Source organism: Pan troglodytes, chromosome 20 (genome assembly GCF_028858775.2).
Source record: "Pan troglodytes isolate AG18354 chromosome 20, NHGRI_mPanTro3-v2.0_pri, whole genome shotgun sequence".
Lineage (NCBI taxonomy): Eukaryota > Metazoa > Chordata > Mammalia > Primates > Hominidae > Pan > Pan troglodytes.
This window is the reverse complement of record NC_072418.2, coordinates 21509747-21522669: the sequence shown is the minus strand read 5'-3', so window position 1 is coordinate 21522669 and position 12923 is coordinate 21509747. Positions and strand designations below refer to the sequence as shown.

The 12923-nt window shown below is 57.0% G+C and overlaps 1 protein-coding gene across 2 annotated transcripts in view; it reads right to left on the bottom strand.

The window, feature by feature from the left end:
• Positions 1 to 315: 315 nt before the first annotated feature.
• UPF1 (UPF1 RNA helicase and ATPase) overlaps positions 316 to 12923 on the bottom strand; it is a 36297-nt gene continuing 23689 nt past the window's right edge. For both annotated transcript variants that reach the window (XM_016935540.4, XM_016935541.4), the window contains exons 12-24: positions 12492 to 12656; positions 12281 to 12395; positions 11562 to 11705; positions 11049 to 11262; positions 8144 to 8261; positions 7600 to 7756; positions 6427 to 6569; positions 4957 to 5131; positions 4318 to 4399; positions 3102 to 3263; positions 2774 to 2991; positions 2386 to 2508; positions 316 to 2031 (exon numbers count right to left, since the gene is read on the bottom strand). In XM_016935540.4, the coding sequence (XP_016791029.1) occupies positions 2389 to 2508; positions 2774 to 2991; positions 3102 to 3263; positions 4318 to 4399; positions 4957 to 5131; positions 6427 to 6569; positions 7600 to 7756; positions 8144 to 8261; positions 11049 to 11262; positions 11562 to 11705; positions 12281 to 12395; positions 12492 to 12656 (1813 nt within the window). In that variant the 3' untranslated portion in view covers positions 316 to 2031; positions 2386 to 2388. The remainder of the gene's footprint in view (positions 2032 to 2385; positions 2509 to 2773; positions 2992 to 3101; positions 3264 to 4317; positions 4400 to 4956; positions 5132 to 6426; positions 6570 to 7599; positions 7757 to 8143; positions 8262 to 11048; positions 11263 to 11561; positions 11706 to 12280; positions 12396 to 12491; positions 12657 to 12923) is intronic.

Genomic DNA, 12923 nt, shown 5'->3' with positions numbered 1-12923 from the left:
CGCTGGTCTCCTTGGACTCCTTGCCTCGGGGGTGGGGAGGGCGCCCCTCAGTCTTGGTGATCGGATAGGCCTTTCCACCTCCAGGCCACCTACCAGAGGCCTAACGCGCCACTCCGGGGAGCCGCCCCGACAGGCCCAGGTGCTGCCTACGGGAGGGGCCCAGGGGCAGGGGTCGCCCTTCAGTCCTGCAAGGCAGACCTGTCCCTTCTGGGCTTTGCCTGTCTCCCTCTGGCCTCCTTCACACCCCAACCCCTCTACTCAGCCAGGGCAAAACCCCAGCACCCTCCACCCCCTGCAGTTTATCCAACCTTGGTGTGAAGTCAAAACTGTTTATTAATATTTTTTTGGTGACAAAAGAACTTAAATTGACCGAAAATCAAAAGTTACATTGCCTTGGTACAGTGCGCCTGGGTTTGTCAAGGCTGCTGCTACAAAGCTGGAGAACACAGCACAGGGCGAAGCAGAGGCAAAGCGGCCCAGCCCAACAGCCGGGATGGGGCAGGGAGCGTCCCTCAGGCCGCCGCGGGGTCACCGCGGAAACCTACCCGGTGCATGCCTCTACGCGGCCTACCGGAAGAAGGGGAAACCGAAAGCCCTAGAGCAATGGGAATAAATAAGAGTCCCTGCCAGAAGGAAGGTGGCCTTGTGCGTCCCCGTCTGTCCCATGTAGAAGCCGGAATCTGGAGGTGTTCGGATCAGGGCCAGTGACGGCCCCAGGCCCGGGCCAGGGGAAGCTGGAGGCCTGGCCGCCAGGCAGAATGACACCCCAAGCCAGGCGTTCGAGGGGCTGGGGCAGCTCTCCTAAAATGACCCTCTGCCAATGACACCACACCCTCAGTCCCTTCACACAGAACGCGGTAATTTCTGTAACTTGTTTCCTTACCCCCCAGAAGCAGCAATCACCCCATCAGCAAAGTTGCCGGCAGGCAGAGCTCCCAATTTGGGCTTTCGGTGTGCAGCGCTCCGTGTCTAACCGGCACAGGGACTGTCGGTACCTCCTGGGGACGGGGACAGGGACAGGCCCTCTTGTCCTTCCACCAAATCTTCCAAAGGCCCCCGGGAAAAAGCCGTCAATCCGGGAACAGCCACCTTCTCGCCTCCTGGCCACAGGGCCACTCCTGGCCAAGGCCCCTCGCAATGGGGCCAAAAGTACCTTCCTCACCGGTGCGGGGCCCTGCGCCGAGTCCAGGCGGGAAGCAGCTTGGCTTCTGAGTCCAGCGGAGAACGAGCAGCTTCCAGGCTCGGCGGGCGGCTACCCCAGCAGCCTGATGCCCCGCAGAAAGAAGCCACTGGAAGCTAAAACCAACAACAAAACTCCTCCGGCCGCGGCACAGGTGTTGCTCCTCTTCTCCAGTGGCGCTGGCTTGTTTAAACTGTTTCTGGAAGCTTCTCCAATCTCCCAGGTCCACCGCTAAGATTTTAGAGACAAACTTAGGAAAGTATTCTTCAGTACTCCTTTAAAAGAATCTTGGAAAAAAACAAACAGAAAAACCCAAAACACCCTTATTTTCTTTAAATGAAGGCCCTCGGAGAACACAGGCAGCGCGACCTCGGCGCGTCCGGTAGGCGTGTACAGACGCGCCCTCCCGGGGCTCTGCCCCGCACGCTGCTGTCTTTGCAAGGAGCCTGCTCGGGCACAGAAATGCGAAGTTTTTTTTCCTGCTAAGACGTAGTCCCCTTTCAATCAAAGAGAAAAAGAAATAAAAGAACAGAGGAAAGGGCTACTCTGAGATGAGGGTCTTCCTCCCTCCGCCCTGGCCGCAGCCCCGGTGGGACGGAGCGGGGCCTCCTGGTGGCCGCGGCTCCCGCGGGCCGGCCCCTCCTCCGCTCCCTCTGCTCCTCGCCGCCGCGGGCCAGCAGGGGGCGCTCGGCCTCGGCTCCTCTCCCTCGTGCGCTCTCCCTTCCTGTTGCTCACACAGTGGTGCTTCAGTTTTAGCAGTGGAAAACAGGTATCCGTTTATTTTTATTTTTTATTACCCAGAATAAGATGCTGATGGACTAAGCCACGTTGCTTAGCTCTTCCGCCGCCACCTGTGAGGAGGGAGAAGGGCAGGAGGCGGTGAGAGGCTGCGACCTGAGCCCCACAGGTACCCAGCACACAGGACAGTGAGGGAGAGCCCGAGCTGCCCTCCCCGACTCTGATGAGGAAACTGAGGTCCCGCGGTGGTCCCCGGAGCAGACAGGATGGGGTAGGGTGGGGTGGGGAGCCACCCTGACTAGCGGTGAAGGGCACAGGCCAAGCTGGCCCTGAGGGCCTATGATCCCCACCAGGCACAGCACACATTTCCAGATACCACCCCTCCAGTGCAGCTCCCTGGGGAGAGCCCCCTCCCATCCTTCTCCTTGAGGCTGGGGTGGGGCCAGGCCTGCCCCAGGGGGGCTTGCCTTTTAATACTGGGACAGCCCCGTCACCCCGCCATGCTGGTAAGCCCGCTCTCCCTGGTACGTGGAGTCCTGTGAGAGCGCCACGTCGATTTGTGATTTAAACTCGTCACCAAGGTAACTGTCCTGAAAGACAAGGTCGGGAGGTAAGCAAGCCACAGGCCAAGGGTGCTCACATCCACCCAGCCCTCAGCAGCCCCAGAGAAAAGAATGGAAAACCCGTCCCCAAACTAAGACCCAGGAGACCCACTCTGATGACCCCAGCCCAGGGACAGGTAATTCAGACAGTGGACATGGGCCAGGCCAGCTCTCTGGGGCTCTTCAGAGGGAATGTTTCAGGTGCATAGCCCCACCCTCACTCAGGTAAGTCCCGTCCCAGGGGCGGGCTCACCTGGGACAGCTCCGGCTGGGAGAGGCCGGGCTGGCTCATCTGGGAAGGCTGGCTCATGGAGATGTAGCCCTGCGTCAGGGCGCCCTGAGAGAAGGGCTGTGACGCCACATCCTGGCTGGCTTGGCTGTTGGGGAGGTTGGTCTGGCTGGGTCCAGGAAGCCCAAAGCGGTTCTTCTGGCGTCCCCCACGACCAGTCTTGCCTTTCGGGGTGCCTCGCCCTGAAAGACAGCAGTCCAGGGTGATCCGAAGGAGGCCAGGGCCTCGCAGACAAGCACACCCTCAAGAGCTCTCAGGAGGGCCACACCCAGCCGCAGCCACAGATGCTCACCTGCAGCAGGCCCGTTGGCTTGTCCAAAATAGCCAGGCGGTGGCATGGGTGGCATGACCAGGTTGAAGGGGATGGGAATGTTCATGGCAGCCACGTGGCTAGGGCCGGCACTGATCATGCCAATCTGGTCATGGGTCTGGAAGTACATGCTGGAAGGCCGGCCTGCAAATCACAGTGGAACACGGCAGGTGTCACCTGCCTCGGTCAAACCCCAGCGATGCCCCACCCACCCCACCAGCCAGTCAGCCGGAGCTGCACATCTGTCCTGGCTCTGCCCAGGCTGAAGATGCGGATTCGCAGGACTCCATGTTAACTACAGCAGCCTGCCTGGGGCTGGCTGCTTGGGCAGGCACCTTCCCCGAGGAGAGTCTGCTGGGAATCATTGGCCTACACAGATCTTAAAAACTGAAAATTGGGGCCGGGCGTGTTGGCTCAAGCCTATAATCCCAGCACTCTGGGAAGCCGAGGTGGACCACCTGAGATCAGGAGTTTGAGACCAGCCAGGCCAACATGGCGAAACCTCGTTTCTACTAAAAACACAAAAATTAGCCGGGCATGGTGGTGGGTGGTTGTAATCCCAGCTACTCGGGAGGCCAAGGCAGGAGAATCGCTTGAACCCAGAGGGGGAGGTTGCAGTGAGCCAAGATCACACCACTGTACTCCAGCTTGGGCAACAGAGCGAGACTCGGTCTCCAAAAAAAAAAAAAAAAAAAAAAAAAAAAAAAAAAAAAAAAACACCTGCAAATTGGCCAGGTGCAGTGACTCATGCCTGTAATCCCAGCACTTTGGGAGGCTGAGCAGAAGGACTGCTTGAGGCAGGAGTTTGAGACCAGCCTGGACAACATAGGGAGACCCTGTCTCTAAACAAAAAAAAGAAAATAAATGAAAATCACCCTGCATTTACCAAAGGAAAAAAAAATCCTTTTTATGAAAATGTTCTATTTGTACTACATGCAGTCCCTGCCCTACCAAAAGGCAAGAAAAAGCTAACTAGCTTGATCACCAGGAAACACAAATGAATAAACTCTGGCTAAAGACAAACACCCCAGGAGTGCTCCGGGGCTAGAGATGCCCTAGGGGCGGGGAGGCCAAGGGAGCCAGGCACCGCCCTTGAGGGGAAGGAAAGATGGGGGCACCTAAAGCTGCAGTCATGGGAACGGCCAGCATCCCGGTGTGAGGACAAGGGGTCGGCCAGGTCCCCTGCTGAGCGACTCACCCTGGCTGCTCCGATCATAGACGGAGCCTGGGATGATGGCCTCCCGGGCATCATACATGGCTGTGGTCATGAAGCGGGCTCCCTGCGAAGGTTTAGATAGGTGAGGAATTTGTCATCTCAACAGAAGGAACAACTTCCCACGGGCCCGGTGGCCTGGGAGGTGGCAGGTATGCAGCTGTGAGGTGTTGACACTGTGCCAGGGGCTCTCCCTGGAGACAGGAGGGAGCTGCTGTCTCATGGCCTCTGGGTCTCGCCTGCCCTCCTTGGCAGACCTGGGCTCTGATGCTGACCCTTGGGCCTCAGCTCAGGAAGCTTCACACCCCCTCACTACCAGAGCACCCCGGGCTTGCAAAGCTTCCAACTGCCCGTGTCCAAGGTCCCAGGCTGCTGCATGCAGCACAGCAGCCCTGAGCCCAATTCCCAGAGGCCACCCAGGACTTAGCGGCCCCAAGCCAAAAATGCCACACACGGCTTGGGAGACAGGAAGTGGGCTGGCCCACCCTCCCCTAGGAGAGCCCACCCTCCCCGAGGAGAGCCCTCCCTCAGCTCACGGGCACACGGGCCAAGCTGGCACGTTCCCAGCAGTGTTTTGGGCCCGGGTTTCTCCGTGCTGCCCTGCTGTCCTGTGCAGGCGCTCACCGGGTTGATAGTGTTGACCAGCTTCCGTGGCTTGCTGAACTGCATGAGGCTCTCACGTAGGTTGTTGAGCGGCCCCTCCACCAGCACCTTCTGCTCCTTATAGTAGTTCAGCAGGTGGTTCCAGAGCGGCTGCTTTGATAGTGCCTTCGGGTTGCCCACAATGATGACGCCATACCTGCAACAAGGGCGCAGTGCTGAGTACGCAGGTGGAGAGCTGCCCGTCTCACAGGACGGTCCAAGAGGCAAGGCTGCATTCACTCAGAACCCAAATCCAAGGCAACAGAGGCGTGGACCGGGCAGCAGGCAGGCTGCCAGCCACAGGGACAGGCCCCAGAGCCCAATGCCAAGCCACTGACCCTGCACACGGGTTGATTTTGTGGCCGACTCTAAGCAGCCCCATGGCAGACACCTGGCTGGGTGGATACGTTTGGAGAGAAGACCTGCTGTCAAGAGAGTCGGCCTTCCAGGCACCGGGGCACAGGCGGCCCCACAGGGCCCCCAGCAGGCTGGGGCACTGACCCGATGCCCAGCTCCTCTAGCCCACCTCACGAAGCTGTGGGGGGACCCACCCAATACTGCCCACCAAACAAGAGGGCGCCTTAGAAAGAGGGAGTAACCAATGACAAAGCCATGGTGACCTAGAGGAGAACCACCGCGCATGTGAGCCGGAAGGAGCGCCAGGCTCTCTCCCTGTGCTGGGTGGAGCCACAGGCCAGGTCCCCCCGACTTCCAGCTCTTCCAGCTGGTGAATGGGTCCTTGCTGTCTAGTGTTTTTTTTTCCCTTTGGAGACAGAGTTTTGCTCTTGTTGCCCAGTGGCTGGAGTGTAATGGCGCAATCTCGGCTCACCACAACCTCCTCCTCCCAGGTACAAGCGATTCTCCTGTTTCAGCCTCCCAAGTAGCTCAGATTACAGGCATGTGCCACCACGCCCGGCTCATCTTTTTGTATTTAGTAGAGAGGAGGTTTCACCATGTTAGGCTGGTCGAGAACTCCTGACCTCAGGTGATCCACCTGCCTCGGCCTCCCAAAGTGCTGGGATTACATGTGTGAGACACCATGCCCGGCCTGATGTCTAGTTTTATGTGGGATGACAGAATGGACACCTTGTTCTCGGGGTCCCTTCTGCTATCATCAGTTCACAAAAGTTGTATTTTAGAACCAAAAATAGTGGACAGGACCAAAACTTACAGCCTCTCAGATTAAACAACTTGACAGACACACACAAGATTTATTTTGAATCAGACCAGAAGGGCCTGGAAAAATACGTCCTGCTGGGCTGAGGCACAGGGGCCACAGCAAACCCCCAGGACACGGAAACAAAGATCTCTCCAGTGAGACATCGTTTCTCAACTGCTGCTCAGAGTCCTCTGACCTCTGGCCCTGGCAACCCCCAACCCTAGCCCCAAATTCCCTGGGAAGTGAGGACCGACGAGAGCGGCTGGGCAGCACGCAGCAGGCAGCCTCCCTACCTTGCTCTGGTCAGGGCCACGTTCAGACGCCTGGGGTCATTTAAAAAGCCAATGCCTTGGTGCTCGTTGGCCCGCACACAGGACAGGATGATGAAGTCCTTCTCGCGTCCCTGAAAGGCGTCCACACTGGCGATCTCCACCTCCTGGAAGGGAGCTTTGTGGTCACTATCAGCCAGCAGGCTGCCTTCCCAGTCCCCCCAAAATGCAGGAAACACACCAAGACCCACCCTCAAATCCCACCCGGGAGCTTGGGGCCTGGCGCCTGCTCACCGCACCTAGGGGCTGTCCTGGCTCTGCTGCCATTTCGTTTTGTTTTCTTTTTTTAGAGACAGGATCTTGCTCTGTCACCCAGGCTAGAGTACAGTGGTACGATCTCAGCTCGCTGCAGCCTTGACCTCCCAGGCTCAGCTGATCCCACCTCAGTCTCCTGAGTAGCTGGGACCATAGACACATGCCACCATACCCAGTTATTTTTTTTTTTTTTTGGTGGAGGCAGGGTCTCCCTATGTTGCCCAGGTTGGTCTGGAACTCCTAGCCTCAAGCGACTTCCCTGCCTCAGCCTCCCAAAATGCTGGGACTCCAGGTGTGGGCCATGACACCTAGCCTGTTCTCATTTAGCCACGGAGATTTGTTTCTCAGCACTAAGAGCACACGTGCTCATCCCAGAGAATCTGAGCCGTGCTCAAAAACAGAACAGAAACCACTGCCATGTGGCCACTCAGACTCAGCACTTGGGCTCATTTCCCCATGGAGGCAGAGCTGTGCCTCCTCCCCACACACCCGCAGTGGGTGTTTCATCCAGGTGTCAATAAAGGTGTGAACACCACAGTCTCCACAGCACAACATCCAGTGTGTGGCAGGCACAGACCACTGCCGTTCCACCTTGGACTTATTTCAACTGTCCCGAGAAAACACCTTGATGTGCCAATCTCAGCCCATGTTTCTGATCCCTGTGACGTATTTCTCAAAGTCTCTGTCCTGATCATGTGGAATTTCGCAGGGTCTGTGGGGATATGCTGTCTGTGCCCTCCCCAGAGGGTGGGCCAGCTGGTGCTTCCTGGGCCATTCTGAGCTCCAGCCAGGACGGGCCCCTCTTGGGGGGTAACTTAAAGGTCAAGGGTCAATACCCCTGCATGGCCCAGGAGACCAAGTGTGCCCGAGGGCGCGGCGCACCTGGTAGAGCTTGGTGTGCAGGGAGCCGCTGAACTGCATGTACTGCACCAGGTAGGAGCGCTGGCCCTCGTAGGGCGTGATGATGCCAATCTGGTCCGGCTTGGCGCCCGCCTTCAGCAACTTCGTGGTGATCTTCTCCACGTTCGCAGCCTCGGTCCTAAGAAACCCAGGCTCTCAGTGCTGGGCTCCACCTGTGGGATCCCGAGCCCTGAGGCTGGAGGCCGTGAGGGGTGCAGACACAACACCCTGCGGGAAGGCAGCTGCCATCACTGGCGTTTGCACAGCTGAGCTTCCCCAGCCTTCACCAGGGGAGTCTCGAGGGGCAGAAAAGGCTGCCATGTGGGATTAGCAAGTATCTGCCCAATAAAAAACAAGTACAATGGAAAAGGAGGCAGAAACAACACGGTTTAGAGTCTAAACAGGCTAAACAGGAAATGAAGGCAAAAAAAGTTTCAGTCCCATGTTAAAAATAAGTAGAATGGGTCAACAACCTCTCAAGCTGTCCCCAAGACCTGCAGACGCCGGTGGGCCTGTCCCTGCTCACCTGTTCAGGTAGGAGGTGCCCGAGCTGGCAATCTCCTCTTGGCCCTGGGTCACGTAGAAGAACATCGGTTTATCGGGTTGGGGCCACTGGAAGTCAAATCCCTTCTTCACACGATCCGCTGTGAGGGGAGGGAAAGAAGTAACACTTCAAAAGCCCTAGCCCGCCTCAAATGAGTTCAGACACAGCGCAATGTAGTTGCTACGCTACAGTGCTGCAGGTCCTGGGGCAGAAGACTTCGATCTGTGAGGCCCTGGTGAGGTCACCTGAGCCGGTCCCCTGGCCAGAGATGCCTAGGATTGGGCAAGGCTGAGGAGAGGCCACCGAGAGCACCATGGCCAGCACAGAGCTGGCTCAGCCCCTGAACAGGGAACAGGGTCTCAGCCAGGGCTTTCTTGCAGCCTGGATCTCTGCCAACCCCAGGATACAGGATATTCTCCTGCTTCCTTCCAGAAGCTTGCCTTAAAGGCGCCACAGCCCCTACAACTGACTTGTGTGTGACACTGTTGAGCCAACTGTGTCCCCCTGCCCTGCAGCCTTGTCCATTCCTGCTGAGGGCCTGTGGACCGGTGGCTCTGCCTCTGGGCTCCCTCCTGGGCCGGAGCCCAACACTGCAGCTGGGGGGCCGGGGCGTCCTGCCGTGTGAGCAGCCACTTTCTTCGGGCTCTTCATGCTCATCTTGGCTTTTCTGGGCCCTGTTGCGTTTCCTTAAAACTGTAAAACCAGTTTCGCAATTCACAGGTGCCCTCCTCACTCTACTGGGAGCTTCCATCAGTGGAGAAAACCGGTGTTTTTACACAGCACCAGCCTGACATGGACAGAGGAAGCCAGACACGCCAGGACACATCATATGATCCCACGTCGAGCTGAAAATGAGGCCAAGTGGATCACTGTTGTTACAGCGAGCGCAGGGGCCGCCGGATGAGCTCAGAAGTCCCTCAGCCCAGGGGCTGCTGTGGATGCGCACCCCTGGACGGTGGCCACCTGCAGGGATGAGGCGGCTTCTCACAGCTGGTCAGGTGGTTCTGGGTTCAGGTGCTGGCTATCCAAATATGCTCACTTAGTAACCACTCATTGAGCCAGACACTTGTAATGTGGCCACATGTTTACGTTTCAATAGAGAATTTCCTAAAATGTACTTCCTGGGTGTGAACTATGTGCTGTGCATCAATTAGAGAGCAGTGTGCACCAGCGTCCGCCCTCTGGGCCGATGCCCTGGGGACCATGAGGGGTCTGAGCCTGCGCCGAGCCACGCCTTTCCCAGCCAGTGCTCAGACACCCCAGAGCACAAGCGAGGTCTCTGCGGCCTTGTGTTTTCAGCCTTGCCATGCGCTGGGAACAGCGGTGTCCCTGCGATGTCAATAGTGGCATCAACTCCCAAGACCTACCGCTAGGCAAAGAGTGGTGTGGCCCAACCCAGGGGGTGGGCTCTGAGCCTCACTTTCTCCTGTAACTAGGCCTGATAATACCAACCTCACAGGTTTGGAGTTCATGAGGTGCTGTGTCGGCAGCTTTCAGGACCCTTTACACTCTCAAAAGTTAGGGAGTCCAAACAGCTTTTGTTTATTGGATAACTGTATTCTCTAAACTTGGAAATTTAAAAAACATATTAATTCATTTAAAAATAACCCATTACATGTTAGTTATTTCTCCAAAAATAAGCTAAGTAAGAAGAGTGGTCCTGTCTCCCATTTCTGCAAATCTCCTTACTATCTGGCTGAATCGGAGACAGCTGGGCCCTGGGGTCCACCTCTGCTCAGTCCACCCTCCTGGGCTCTGGGGATGCTGTGGGGAAGCCAGGCCTCATGGATGCCTGAGGCTGGAAAGGGAGATGGGTTTGTTTTTACAGCCTTTCTGCATGGCTGGGAGTCTCCAGCCCTGAGGCCACATCAAGCTGGACAAAGGTGGGTTTCCGCAGGCCTGTGACAACTCTTTGCCACTCCATCCCCATGTGACTTCGTGACACTCCGTTGGTCATTCAGGAAGGATCTCCCACCGAGTCAAGTAGGTCTTCCAAAGGCTGACACATTTCACCGGCAATGGTGGAAACATTCCATCTGTCACCCCCACAGACCTCACCAGAAAAGTCTCTAGGTGTTAGGAAGACACCAAGCTCATGGCAAGCGACGTTAAGCTTTCCAAAATTCTGGTTTTCACTTGAATTTTACTACTGTAACAGATGTTGCCACTAGTTCTCCATGAAGCGACAGGTTCGATCATTTTTGGAAAAAGTCTGCCCAACACCTTGGGGTGAATACCCAGGGTGTGTCCACAAGGCCTTCCTTCAAGCGCCGGCATACCCAAAGGTGTCACGAGAAATTTTATCTGGTCACAGTGAAACACTCGAGGCTTAGTAAGATGTACTGTTCACTTCCTCATCCAGGGCGTTTCTTACTGTGATCCGGGCACAGTCTGGCTGCTCTGGGCCGACTCTTGCAGAAGCACCAGTGGGTCACCAGCAGTGTGAGCGTCAGCAGAGTGAAAAAGGGCAGGTGAGGCCTCTGTGTTATCCAGGGAAGCCGGACACGGTCTTGCGGGCCCCAGGGGCTCAGGCCCTGAGAACAGCTGTTCTTCATGAAGCACTGAATGCACGGCCCACGTTAAGGCCCGGGCTCAGCTCCCCTAACAGCCTGTCCTGGCTGCTGTGCATGCTGCCACATGAGGCTTGGATGAACTCTCAGGCAATGACTGAGTTTTACAGAGGACACAGGCTCCCCACATGCCCCAGAGACACCACTTGATCCAAGACCATGCCACCAAGACCTTGGGCACAAAGTGCCCTGACCTCAAGCAGTGGCTATGTGAAGCCGCTCAGGGGAAACTGATGGGCCAGTTCCTTCTCCCCAGTCCACATTCCCTTGATGCCACTTCTCTGTAGAAGCCCCTGCCCTGGGCAGAGCCCCATTACCTGCAGTGACACCATTCTGGAGGGAGCCCTCGTAGAAGATGTTGGATGGGAAGGCGCTGAGTGCAGGGTGCATCCGGTACTGGACCTGCAGGCGGATGGGCCGGATGCCCAGCACCACCAGGCGCTCGAAGAGCGACTGTGACAGCCCGGCCTTGGCCGCCTTCTTGCACATCACCACTGGGCCCAGCTGGCAGTGGTCGCCTACAAGGATCAGCTGTAGGAACAGGGGCCCCCACAAGTCAAGAAGCTCAGGTGTGAATCGGCCTCAACACACACTAGCAAGGAAGTAGGGGCCCCAGGATGCACAGGACACCACCTGGCCACAGGGGCATTGCTCACCACGCACACTGGACGTGCAGCTGGCAGAACCCACCCTCTATAAACCCCTCAGGGAGCCCCCAGTGTGCGCGCACTCTGCTGGGCATCCTACGTCAATACAAGGTGTTTTAAAAGACAAACACCAAGAATCACACACACGAGTTTTCACACAGGAGGGCAGGGGAGGCAGCCCACCTGCTTGGCCCCGAGGACCACGGGAACCATGCACTCCGGCTCGGTGGCCTGGGTGCTTTCGTCGATTAAAATGGAGCGGAACTGCATCTTGGCCAGCCTCGGGTCACCGGCGCCCACACATGTGCAGCAGATGACATCTGCGTTCTGGGGAAGGGTGCAGAGGCATCAGGGCACCTGCACTGTAAACGCCACCAGACCCCGGAGGGCAGGTGGGACAGAACACAGAAGCTCTCCTGTTTCTCACCCTCCCTGACACTATAAAAAACAAGCTGTCCCTCAGGACAAGATACATGGTCCAGGCTGTGGTGATTACAAACTTTTAAGATCCTTAAACGGTCATGTTTCACAGAAGACAACCTCTCCACACCAAGAGCTCTGCGCCTCACGACAGCCTCCAAGGGGCAGTGCTGAGCTGCTGGAACCTGCACTCAGGCTGATTCCAGTTCAGGCTGGTTGGTTATGAAAGAGCAGGAGTGTTCTAGATCCACTGCCGGATCCCAGTAGAGGCTGGCAGGGAGTGGAGACTCCCTAGAAGACCGTGTTCCAGGCAGCAAGATGTCCCTAATTTACTGTACAACTGAGCGCAGAGAGGCCAAGTAGAGAGCATCCAGGTTCTCTTTCCAGAAGCAAAGCAACAATTCAAATAGGTGCTTTGGCCCAAACAAAAACCATCAGGCCGCCAGCCCACAGGCCCTTTTGCAGGCAGGAGGGGCACTCACCATCAGCAGCTCTCTCTCTGCGGTGCGCTTCAAGGCCCGGTACCGCTTCTCGTCGGCAGACGACAGCTCCCCAGTCTCGTCTTTCAGCTGCTGCAGCTTCTGCAGCTCAGGCATGCTGGAAGCACATGCGGGTCAGCAGGGTGCCTGAGTTCTGTACATGTCACCCGCAGAAGCTCAGGGACCAACTGGGAGGGATGGACTCGACACACACCTGTCCATGTTCCTGATCTGGTTGTGCAGGGCCAGAAAAGACACCGGGGAGTCGATGGCCTCACGGCTCTTGGCGCAGAGGCGCACGACCTTTAGCCCCGTCTGGTGGATCTTCTCCGTTAGCTGGTCCACGGCGATGTTGCTCGGAGCACACACCAGCACCGGCCTGCAACACCATTGGGGCAGCTCAGTGCTTACCCAGAGGAAGCTCGGTGAACGTAGTAAGCCAAGACTCTGTTTTTTGAGACAGGGTCTTGCTCTGTTGCCCAGGCTGGAGTGCAGTGGTGTGATCTCAGCTAATTGCAGCCTCAACATCCTGGGCTCAAGCAATCCTCCCACCTCAGCCTCCTGAGTAGCTGGGACCACAGGTGCACGCCACTACCCCCAGCTAATTTCTGAATTTTTTTTTTGTAGAGACGTCTCACCCTGTTCA